The 12,463-nt window shown below is 36.2% G+C and overlaps 1 protein-coding gene across 1 annotated transcript in view; it reads left to right on the top strand.

Annotated features, from left to right (window-relative positions):
• Positions 1 to 12,463, top strand: part of THSD7A (thrombospondin type 1 domain containing 7A) — a 190,614-nt gene that overhangs the window by 164,032 nt on the left and 14,119 nt on the right. The window contains exons 17-22 of the mRNA XM_088162275.1: positions 521 to 674; positions 1,443 to 1,584; positions 2,060 to 2,175; positions 7,630 to 7,747; positions 9,533 to 9,678; positions 10,268 to 10,442. Of these exons, the coding sequence (XP_088018401.1) occupies positions 521 to 674; positions 1,443 to 1,584; positions 2,060 to 2,175; positions 7,630 to 7,747; positions 9,533 to 9,678; positions 10,268 to 10,442 (851 nt within the window). The remainder of the gene's footprint in view (positions 1 to 520; positions 675 to 1,442; positions 1,585 to 2,059; positions 2,176 to 7,629; positions 7,748 to 9,532; positions 9,679 to 10,267; positions 10,443 to 12,463) is intronic.

Below are 12,463 nucleotides of genomic sequence, written 5' to 3'. Positions count from 1 at the left end.
ATATAAATTAGAATAGATTCAGAGAGAGCAATGTGGCTCTGTCTACTCATTATGGATACAGACCTTGATTTCTAATTTAATCTATTGGTAGTTAAAAGGTATCTGTGTAAATTAAGAATGAATATGTAAATTAAGGATGAATGCTAAGAATATAAAAAATTTAAAGTTTTAATAGTTCTGGATTTAAAATTATCCGCTGAAGTATGCACAAAATATGTCTGAACCATAGATGATTTGCATTATTCTGGTTTAGAGGTAAGCTAATGTCAAGCAAATCACCTGCCCAGGGGTTCTCAGCAAATCAGTGATAGGGACTGTCTAAATTACGTGCATGCCTTTATGTTGCTGTCATCTGTGAAAACAAGGATTGTGTTGCTCTTTATCTTTTCTTGGGTATTCATAGATCAATACTTATTTCATGTGTGTGCTGGCAAAATGTTAAAATGCCTCAGAATACTGTAGTGCACATCCCATACGAAATCCATGGCAAATGAAGTTCATGTGCAGTTCTTTGTTCCAGGTGCATGCTAAACACTGTGGATGGTCCTTCTGACACAGTAGAAGACTATCTGTGTGATCCTGAAGAGATGCCACTTGGTGCTAGAAAATGCACATTGCCATGTCCTGAGGATTGTGTTATGTCTGAATGGGGATTGTGGTCTCAGTGTTCTTTGGTAAGAAGTGTACTAAGTGTCACATTTATAGTTTTGGGAGGATACTTTAGAAGTATATGTATGACGTGTTTTCCAAAGATGCTGAACTGATTACACCTGTAAGCATTCATCTTTAGGGTTGTTTTTTGTTGGCTGCAAATAAAGTGTGACAGTACTTTCCATTAAGCTAAATTCCTGCAGAACACGGACTAAAATGTGCCAAGTGGTCACTCCTCCCAGTGTGGGGTGCCTTCTGTGTGGTGGAATAGCTTTGGCAGTGGCTTATGAGTCTGTCTTTCAGCCTGGCTCTGAGCCTCTGCATAGTGACACAGTCACTGAACTAAAAATGTCACCATCCTGGTACGAGTAATGAAGTCTGCAGTTCAAGACTGAGCATAGAAAAGTAACTTTGGTTCTCCTCTCCCCTTCCTTCCTGACAGCAATTTCAAAAACAAATGTCAAACCCCCCCCAAAAAACCCCAAAAGTGTTTCAGGTCCTCTGAGAAGCTTTGGTGCACTACATTATGGTATTTGGAAAGTGAGCATCTCAATATTCTCTTGATGAGTGAAATAGTTCCAAAGTACTGATACTAAAATATGCACTAGTTAGGAAAATGGAGTGGTGTTGCCAGGTTAAAGGAAAAAGAAAAGGGTTTCTCTTATGCATTAGCATGAACCTGTTATTTTATATTTGTTTTTGAAGGGACTATTTAAAAGGTTGTTGTAATGCTGCATAAAGAGATATCAGGGTGCCAAAATATTTAAACTATTTCCAATCTTACTTTCAAGCCATGCAATGGAAGTAGTGTCCGTGAAAGGTCAGCTGAATGCCTAAGACAACCAGATGATGGAAAACCTTGTCCTCCTGCCACGGAGGCAGAAGCCTGCACTTTGAACAAGAACTGCTACCACTATGACTACAACGTGACAGGTATTTGTATTATTATGCTCTAGTGACAGCCTGAGACCACGTCTTACAGCTCATTTCCATTCACCTTACAGGATGGATTTTTCTGCTTTCTGTTCTTACCCAGAGGCAGCTGTGGAACTTGTACTGAAAACTGATTCAGGCTGTTTGATTCGGATAAAATATTAAATTGAGAATTTGCATGTGAAATGTGCACGCTGTAACTCCAGGAAAAGTATTTCTCATATCATTTTGTGATTTGCTCAAAATCCATGCAGACAAAAGCAAATATGAACTTTTCAGGAAGATACCATGACAATGACTATTTTCAATAAAGGTCACTATTTCCAAAAATGTGTAGCAGTTGGGCTCCGTGAGCCTTTTCATTTGTAAAAGTTGCTTGTGAGGGTTATTTTAGGCCACTAGAATTAGGTGGGAGACTGGATCATTATGAATTCTATCTGAAAGTCTGCAACGCTAATGAATTCCTCCTTTGCAGACTGGAGCACTTGTCAGCTCAGTGAGAAGGCTGTCTGTGGCAGTGGTATCAAAACAAGGATGCTCGACTGTGTTCGCAGTGATGGCAAATCTGTTGACCTGAAATACTGTGAAGAGGTGAGTGGGTACCTGTGAGAAAGCTCCCTTCTAATGGTGCTAATTAATACTGAGCCAACTGAGCTGTATGGCGTCTTCACCAGATGTTTTGCAGCACTATTCATGGGTTGTTAAGTACCTCTGAAATGAACCGAGCCATCAACTGATTTTGATACAATTTCCTTTGGTTACTTTTAAGTGCCTTTGTGAACATATGCTAATTATTATGTCCTGAAGGAAATGAATTAGAAACAATAATTAATAAAGTAGAATAAAGGTAATAAATCTCAATCAGACTACTAATCATAATTCTAATTTGATACAACTTCTGCGTGGAGTCTTGGACACCTGCCAGTATCAATCATTTACTCAATGTGTTGGAAAATATTTCTCACATGTCATTCTGCAGCTGGGCTGAATGCTAACTTCTTGTATCCAGCTGTGTGATGCAAAAAAACCCCGAGCTAGTGTGAAAAAATGTGCAGCATGAATGTAATATCAAATAAGAGCATATATGGAGAACTAGGTAGCAGACAAGAGCTCTTAAGTTTTGAAAGAGCCAGTTTGCAAACTAACCTCCAATTTGACAGCTCTGGTTTCCTGACATTTTTTGTGTCGGCCCTAATTCTTTCAATTGCTTGGAGACCGTAGTATGAAAAAACCTTGAAGACAGCACCAGCACTATTGTAAAGGCAATCCTACAAGCATTTCTGATGGATAGTAACTGCACTTGATTCAGCTGCCGTTCCCCCACCACCATAACATCAGAAATAAAATTACTGTATTACAATAGGGACAAAGGGAGAAGGGTTTCCACAGCAGTTTTGGCACCAACAGCTTTTCTGCAGAACTCTTCTGGCTACTAGCTGCTCTCAGGATGTGCCCATAGAAAAGAGTCTCATCAGAAGTGGAGGGAGTCAGCAAACACATCATTTACTTTGGAATATAATTTTGTAATGGTCTATCTGACCTACTTAAACTTCTGCAATGTCCTCTGACATCCTGGATTCCTGAATCAATAAGTTCTTATCAAAGGCAGAGAGCTTCAGCTGAGAATTTTTTCTGTCCCATGTTCCTCCTTCCCTCGTAGTTCATGGGTTTCTAATCAAATCTAATAATTTCACAGAATCATAAAATAGTTGAGGTTGGAAAGATTCTTTAAAATCAAAGCCCCTTCTGTGGGCAGGGTCACCTTTCACTATATTAGGTTGCTGAAAGCCCCCTCCAACCTGGCCTTGTGAACACTTCCAGGAATGGGACAGCCACAAAAATTATGTCTCAAGAAATAACTCAGGACATGACTACCTACCAGCAAGTTGCTGTGGAGTTAATAAGGCAATACATTAATGCTTTTAATAGTGTTTTAATGTGCTAAAAAAAGAGAAAGAAATGTCTGTTATTTCTAAGAGATTACAATACTGATGAATTAATACCAAGACATGATGTAAAATACACATCCAAATAAATATTTCAACAGAAAAAGATATGATTAATTTGAATTTATGGGAAAATATATTTCTTGCAATATAAAAGCAAGGAATTATTCCTGTTAAGCAAAGATCTAAAACAATATTTAGAAGTGATTACACTTTACACTGAAATCTCATTTCAGAAAACCTCTGGAGTTTTCCTGCATTTAAGACATGAAATTTTATTATTCAGAGAAATTATGAGGGCAAGAATATAATATCTCAAGAGCTACTTGCTATAAATGACTGGCCAACAGACATTACTGCTGTGGTGTCCTGTATTTATCAACAGCCACTGTGCTGCATTCTTACTTGCCCTTTTGATTTGCTAGATCATATAGAGCTACATCTTCTTATAGAAAGCTCTGATCCACTCCCTAGTCACACCGTTAAGACTATTTGTTGAATTATGGATGTGCAAGCAGTGGTCCAACCAGGTCAAAGGCTGATCCAATCACTGAGGAGTAAAACCCATTAACCTGATTAACAGGACAGCCAAGCTGTTCACATCTTAACAGACCCTTCACTCTGAAGATGTGAGAGCCAACTCTGTGACCTTTCAGGTCACCAGAGGAGAGTGTACAAGAAATTATCAAAATGTGAATACATACTGTGCACTTCTTGCTAATGATCCTTCAGGTTTCTGCTGTGTTTTTGCATTATAAAGGCAGTGAAGAAATACTAAGTGAAGTTCAAAATCAAGTGCATGTGGTTGGAAACGTTGATGAATAGGAGAAATATGAAGTAAATTTGTAATGACCTAGCTAATGAATTTTCTCTCGGCTATCATAAAACTTTGTACTAGATGTATGAATAAAGATTTACTTAATTTATGTGTAGGTACACTTACTGAATTATGTTTCTTATTATTATATGCAAAGAAGAAAGCTCATAATAGATAAACCTACACTGATCCCTAAGAAATTAAGACACACTATTACAATGAGTTTCTATATGATATCTGGTTCAAGAAAGTAATAAAACCATATATTAAAAAACCCTTAATGCTGAATTTTGTCTGTAACCATCTCCAGGTATGAGCATCAGCAGAGTTAAATAATAACATTCTATCTGAGCCCCTGTGTTCTGGTTTCCTTATGTGTCCATATGATCTTGTGTTTATTTGAGTTGATCAGCTAAAGAAGGTAGCCAGTCATCCTGATTACTGCCAAGATAAATCAATTTCTAGAGCTTATTTCCAAGCCCTGGTTATGTTAATGTAGTTCTCTTCAAACTCTCAAAGCATAGTAATACTGGATTACTTAGTTTCTACTTATCACAAGAACTTGACTTCTCTTTCTTTGAATATTTGAAAATCAAATCACCTAAAGCAAGCTGATACTGTTCATATTCCGTTTTATAGACTTATTTTCATTCATTTACCATTAATTAAGGATGAGAAAAGCCTGGAAACCACCAGTTGTGTCTGCATTAAAAAGCAGACTTTGCTGGTTTATTGGTGAATAGTCTGCTTGTCAGATTACATGATTAACCTCCAGCAGCAGGGTTTAATCTTTGGTGCCAAACATTCCTATAAACAAATATAGATACTTCTTGTGGATCACAGGATTTAAAGAGCAAGCTGGTGTGGAAGCCTGCTGCCCCTGGCATGTGTGGCAGAAGCACAGAGTACACAGGGGTAGCTTTCAGTACTTTCTGTAGTTGATTCAGAAACCCCAGCTCATCCAGAAAAAAAAAAGGCTTTGGGACTGGGGAGCTACTGAACACTTTTTCAAATATTTTCTAAGCTCTCCAGGATGAATTGTGGTTCATCAGTTCAAGGAAGGAGAGGGATGAGAAAGGAATATGTGAATACTTTTGAATTGCAAACTGTCAGTTGTTCCCCAGATCTATTTAAGCAGCACTTCAGTATCTAAGACATGCAAATAGGAGGTCACTGTGGGTAATCTGGCCTTCAGCTTTCTCCTCTTCACTGTTAATATCTTTCTTGGGCTTTTCCCTCTTGAGCTGCTGAAGTCCAGCTGAGCAGACCAATCTTGAAAGAGAACAGTCATGTTACTATAATTGGCAGGAATCAATTCAGTAGACTTTAAACCCTTTGCTCAGAAGGTTTGACCCAAATATGGACTTCAAAGAGGGTTCTCTAGCTTCCTAATCATCCAAAATCCAGATTATCCAAAGGTTTCAGGTGTTGTCTGTGTGTGATAGCGGTATAATCAAGGCTATACTGAACGACCAAGAAAAGCCAAGAACTCATTCTTTGATGTATAAAAGCAAACAGAGGTTTACATCCTCATTTGTCTCAATAAATGGTTCTGCAAATGCAAATTTAAAACGATGAGTCTATCAGGAGCAGATATTTTCAGTACTTTTGGTATTTTATTTATGGAGGTCATGTTAATGTGCCTAATTATTGCTCTATGCTTGTGTTTAGTAGGAAATAGTGGGTTTATCTCCTTTCTAAAATTTTAAATACTGGTTTTATATCATTAACTTTTCCAGTCTTTAAAATTAATAGGTTTTTAAATGTTTAGTTTGCTTTTTTTTTTGCTTTTTTTTTTCTTTTTTTTTTTAACTAGGTAGTGATTTTTTTTCTAGTTAAAGATATTCACAACTGTCTAGGATTCTGAAAGGTCTCAATGATGGTCAAGGTCTGCTGGTAAGGTCCAGTAAAAAGGAAAGTCCTTTGTGGTGGAAAGCTGTAGATCTGTTCATATTGGCAGGACTGATTTTCTTTGTCACTTCAGACCACACACCCTATAACTTACCTACCCTTTTAACTCAGCTGTGCAGAATGCAGGCATTATTATGCTAATATTTTTGCCATCAGTTGTATTTCATCTTGCATCATATATTCTCATGTGTGTTAGTGAGAATATCTCCTTCCATGGATGAGGAAAATCTGGAGTGTGTGAGTTTATAAGAACATAGAAATAAATGGCTGTCCAGGATTAGACCAAAGGACCATATAGTTGTTGTGCCAGGTCTCGAGAACGATTATAAATAAAACTCTTCCTTCCCTGGAGTGGGGCGTTAAGCTCAATCATACCTGGAGAAAAACTGAGAACAGAATGTATTTTTGGGAAAACTTGAGTCTTGAGATTAATTGCTCTGTCTCCTTCTTTCAGTCTCCTCCAGCAACTGGAGCTTTTACTTTATGGATGCTAGAGGATTTTGGTTTTTTGTGAAGTTTTCCCAAAAAATGCATCTTTGCATTTTTTTTGGACAAATCATTGTCAGTGTCATGTCAATAATGTCAATATCTTTGCAGGGATAGCATGATGGATGGGATGGGATGGGATGGGATGGGATGGGATGGGATAGGAATAGAATAGAATAGAATAGAATAGAATAGAATAGAATAGAATAGAATAGAATAGAATAGAATAGAATAGAATAGAATAGAATAGAATAGAATAGAATAGAATAGAATAGAATAGAATAGAATAATCATGCACTTACACAGCAGAATAAACAAGAGAGCCATAAGCAGGTGCCCTAGGAAGAAGCACAGACATACAAGAGTTTCCATCTACTCCTTTCACAGCCTCCACCTGTATTCACTTCTTGAACTGCATTTACCTGATGGGGTTTCTGTGTGTTTGAACCTTCAGATTTCTCTTCCATTAATTTGTTCAGTCCCTCTTGGGCTCCTGTAAACTTTCAGTATCTGCAACATCTTCTGAATATCCACTGCATGTTCATCCTCCACCTTTTGCTAGTTTTGAACTTGGCTTCTAGTATCATTTCACCTATTAATTGTTGCTCAGTATTTTTACATTTCTCTTTCAAAATCCTTCAAAAATTATTTTGGCCTTCACCTATTGTAAAAAGCAATTCTGTCGAGATGAACCCCTCTATTTATAAGCTTTAGTTTAGAAAATTATTGATGAATATGGGATTTATGCATGTATATAAAGATCAGTATATGCATCAGGACTGTCTTGAAGTGAGAATTTTAAATGTCATAATTGCTTTACTTTTTACCTTGCACTGATGATACAGGCCTGGAGTTTTGTGCTGACCATTTAACATTTTCTTTCAGCTTGGTTTGGAAAAGACATGGCAAATGAATATGTCCTGTGTGGTGGAATGTCCTGTGAACTGTCAGCTTTCTGACTGGTCCACTTGGTCTGAGTGCTCTCAAACATGTGGCCTTACAGGTCAGTAAATATTTTAAAGACTAATTTATATTTTTTTTTCTTTAATAAAAGTAATAATACCTCTCTTTCCAGAACTAAAAAATGTAGCTAGACAGGGAGAGTTACAGGGATGTAAATCAGCCTTATTAATGGAAATAATATGCTTGAGTGAGACTGTGCTCACTGAAAATGGGAATTTGGTCCAAATTTGGTCCACATATTTTCTGATTCTGGGAAAAAGAGTGAGATAAGACGAATGATATATTGAGACAAAAGTAAACATTGATTAAATATTTATTTTTCAGCTGGTGGGAAGAGGAAGAGGAGGGAGATATTTTCTTCTAAGTTTCATTATTAGTGGTGAGATTAGACAATTGAAATTGTTCCAGTACCAAATTGGAACTGGTCTTTTTCAGTAAGTTCTGGCCACATAATAAATCCAGTGACCACAAATCTCAAATGCTTTTGTGCACACATGTAAACATCCATTTAGCTGAGGAAGAATTTTTTGTGTAAAAAGTCTGCTCTTTGCTATTCTTTGGAGTTTGTTCTCCGGCACTTTTCAAGAAAATCGTTTTTTTCTCCTGTAATATCTCAGTTGAAGCAGCTGTGAATTCAAGAATGATGATGAGGCTCCATTTGGCAAACATCTTTCTAGCTGTCTGCAGTGAGCACAGCTGTCTGGGAGATTGATACTGTTCTGCTTATGCATGGTGGCTTGTGTAGCTTGCTCTCAGCAAAAGATTCATGTCATTATCATTGGAGCACTCAATTGCAAATGCATGAGATTGAAATGTGGAATTAAAGATTAATTATTTTGGCTGGCTAACATCAGGTGTTATATAGGTAAATTTGTCTAATGCCTTGGTTTAATATAAGCCTCACTATACAAATTTAAATAAATACGTATTTTTCCAGACTTAGCTCTAATATTTATCTATAAATATATTAAAATACCACAACTGTGCTGTTTTTGTGGAAACCTTTGTGAGGCGACATCTCTAGACCAGCCATTTGACCATTCCTTCTGACACAGAAGGAAATTTTCAGTTATGTCACATGAATTCTCTGTAATGAAGCATAATAGTTTAATGTCCACAGCAAGATAAGAGGAGAAAGAATTGCTAAAAGGATAAAAATGTCTTCCTCTTTCAGTTTATATAAGTATTTGAAATAGAACCTTTATCTCAGCGAAACTGGGTAGCATATCAGTCACAGCTGAAGAGGAGATAATTGTGGGATAAGCCTGTTGTATTTTAATTTTCTTTGGGCCTGAGTGAAGAATCCTCCATCTTCTGCAAAATCTGCATGCAATGTTTTACACAGAGACAGTGACAGAAAGTTGCAAGTTCTTGTTTGTTGGAATCAGACAATTATGGGGGACATGTTTCTGTGTTAACTTAGGGAAGAACACAACATGCTGGCCTCTCTTAGCAGCAAGCTCCAGATGAGAAGCAGGAATCTCCACTGAAATGACAAACTTCTTGTCACATTCATAAAGAATATTATTCTTCAGGCTTCTAAGCTAGGAAATTACTGCTTTTGTTTGCTGTTACAGGAGCAATCCTAATCAGACATCCTCCTGCACTTCTTACCCTACAAACAAATGACGGAATATAAAGTGTCTGACTTGGATAATATTAATCCAGATAACAGACAAGAGCCAACAGATCAGCTTTACAATCCAGTTTGTCAAATCTGGAAAAAATTGCTTTTTTCAATGCTTTTCAGCAAAATAGAACCACCTTGAGGAATAAATCAGTTTAACCACTTTGCTGTTAGTTATATTGCTGGTTTTTGTTACAGGAAAAATGATCAGAAGAAGGACCATAAATCAGCCATTTCAGGGTGATGGGAGGCCTTGTCCTTCTCAGATGGAGCAATTCAAACCCTGCCCAGTAAAACCTTGTTATCGATGGCAATATGGTCAATGGTCTGCATGCAAAGTAGAGGTAAAAACCATATGGGACTTTAAGTTATGGAACATGTGGGTCCAGACATATTCGTGATATGCCCGGATACCTCCTTATCAACTCTGTAAACAATTTCCTTCCGCCTCTCTTATACAAAAGCTAAAGTTTGATTTTTTCCTTAGATTTCCTATTAATCAATGGATTAATAGGAAATATTATTAGATCCTACAATATCTGTAGGAACAGTGTCCTACAGATATTCAGACTATAAATGTAAACTTTGGTACCTGAGCAGCATCTTTGCTAATAATTTAAATACTTTTGTTGTAAAAGATTATCAGCAGAAATATATTCACATATTAGAAGGTATCTTCATTTGACATACTGTTCTGGTTGCAATTCAAAGGCATAATTTAAAGGCTCCATTATTTAAGGAACAAATAACAGTGACCAGAAATTTTGGAAGTAATGAACTGAGTCTTCTCTTTTTTGTCTTCTTTTTCTCCTTATTGGAATGAATAAGTAGTTAAGCAAAAATAGTAGGAGATAGAGTGACGTGTAACTCAGATCTAGTCTTTTGGCCCTTTCTTCTATCCAGTATCAGTCAATATATGTTCTCCTTCTGTAGGATGCTCAATGTGGAGAGGGAACACGAGTGAGGAACATCTCCTGTGTAGTTTATGATGGATCCATTGAAGATGTTGGCAAAGTAGTAGATGAGGAGTTCTGTGGAGAAATAGAGCCTATTATAGATGGTGATAAGAAGATAATACTTGAGGAAACTTGCACTTTCCCTTGTCCAGGTAACAAAGCTGTTCAAATAAATGTTGCATTTCAAGATTGGTTGGGTGTCATTACAGCTATTAGGACCTAGCATTAGCCACAGGCAATTAAATCTTTTTCATCTGCTTTACTGATGGGACTCATCCATCAAATGACCAGCATTTACTTTCTAGGAGTGTCTACTTCAAGACAATAAATTAATTAGAAAAAATACTAGATTTTAAATTTATAAAATATATGATCTCTCTGTCACAGATTGTATATAAAGTGTATATATTTTTTCACAAAATCTATTGAAATAAAGCCTATATTTAACTTTATAGAAAGGGTATTCGTTTACAGCTAAATATTAGTGTTTAGTGTCTAGACTATCTAACTACTTCATTCATACCTTTACCAATGGCTAAAATCTTGATGCCTTTTAAGGGTGTCTAAGGAAGATAAGCTGAGGTATCTTATTTTTTTCTTTAAAGGTTCTATTAAAAATGAAATTAATGTTTTCATCTCTGAGAAAACATGAGTGTCTCTGGTATTTAACTCTCTGGATGGGATGTGCACTGCCTTTGTGAACTGAATCTAAAGGAGCTGTTATGAATGATTAGGTCCATGATGCTCATACAGAGAAGGATCAAGAGCATATAAGAGCTGTTAAATTTCCAGTAAAAAACTCTCCAGTCCATCCCAAATACTTGTAGAATTTGAAGTATAGTGCTGTTGTTTAGTAGCCATTAGTGATGAATTTTCATTAGAGGTGATAAACTCCTTTGGTTCTAATGTAGCTATCATTTCACACCAGTACTCTATTTTCATTCTCTTGAAACTCTCCTCTTTCCCAGATTTTTTTTTCCCAGTTCACTTCAGATTGGACTGAAGGTAAATTTGCCTCAATAAATAGAAATTAATGAAAAATGGAGAGATTTCTATCACTGCTTTGTACATCGCATTCCAACTGCATAATTTTCATATATTTTTACTTCTTCAATAGAAACTGGAAGAATACAAGGCCTGTAGTTATGTTTTCATATTAGTGAATTTTATAAAAAAATTCAGCTGCTTACTGATTGCTTTAAAAATTTTGCTGAGCAGGGACGTGTTCTTCAACAATCTCACATTTAGCTAGCAAGAATAATTGCCCTGTGGGGATGTGCTAATGATACACTCCAGCTAATGTTTCCAAAAATCACTACTTGTTTTCCTATTATGTATACATCAGTTCGTCAATTATTCATTTCTTTGCATGCTTTCCTAAGGTTGGCAAATAAAATTCCTTCATTAATCAGGCATCCGGTCAACACAGTACTGATTATATCTGTCATCAGTGTAATGCAAGGTAGCATGAATTTTTAATGGCTTGCTCACTGAAATAATGAGAACTAAGAGGTTTATTTATGAGTTTGTGCACAGTCTAGTCCCATTTTCAGCTGCAGTTTTAACAAAATGGTTTCTTTGTGTCGTGCCTCAGATCTTCCTTAAATGTTCTTTAGCTGATCATGCTAATTACTGTCATTAGTATAATTTTATTTTTCAGTTTTACATTATAGAATTCTACAGGTCTATTATCCTAACATGAAATAGCAAGAACAGACACTTTAATCATGTTTTCATTTCCCTTTCTTGCAAAGAATTTTACATCAGTTGCATCTACATCTGTTTAGAGAAAATCTGCATGGGGATAAGCAATAATTAATCTTTTTAATACTAGACAATGTTTTCTAAGATCAAAGCTGAATTGAAACAGAGATATGTAGATTTAGCATAGGACGTACAATGCACAATATCTTAAAATGTGCAAAAATCTAGACATTAGGTAGAGCATTGCAAAGAGATTCATGAGGGTGATCTCATGGGTATGCTACAAGAAAATAAAGCTGTTTTAGAACAAATAGGCCTTTGTATAATCCTTTTATATTAGTTTCTATGACACAGACATTCAGATAGTATCAAAATGTTATTTTTTCTACACTATGAGTCAAGTTAAAAAAGAGGAATGAAAGGGAAAAAAAGGAAAATTAAGAAACTGTACTTGGACATTTTTTAAAGA

This window comes from Sturnus vulgaris, chromosome 1 (assembly GCF_052056855.1).
Source record: "Sturnus vulgaris isolate bStuVul1 chromosome 1, bStuVul1.hap1, whole genome shotgun sequence".
Classification (NCBI taxonomy): Eukaryota; Metazoa; Chordata; class Aves; order Passeriformes; family Sturnidae; genus Sturnus; species Sturnus vulgaris.
Note: the sequence above shows the minus strand (reverse complement) of the source record. Positions and strands in the feature narration are given on the sequence as shown.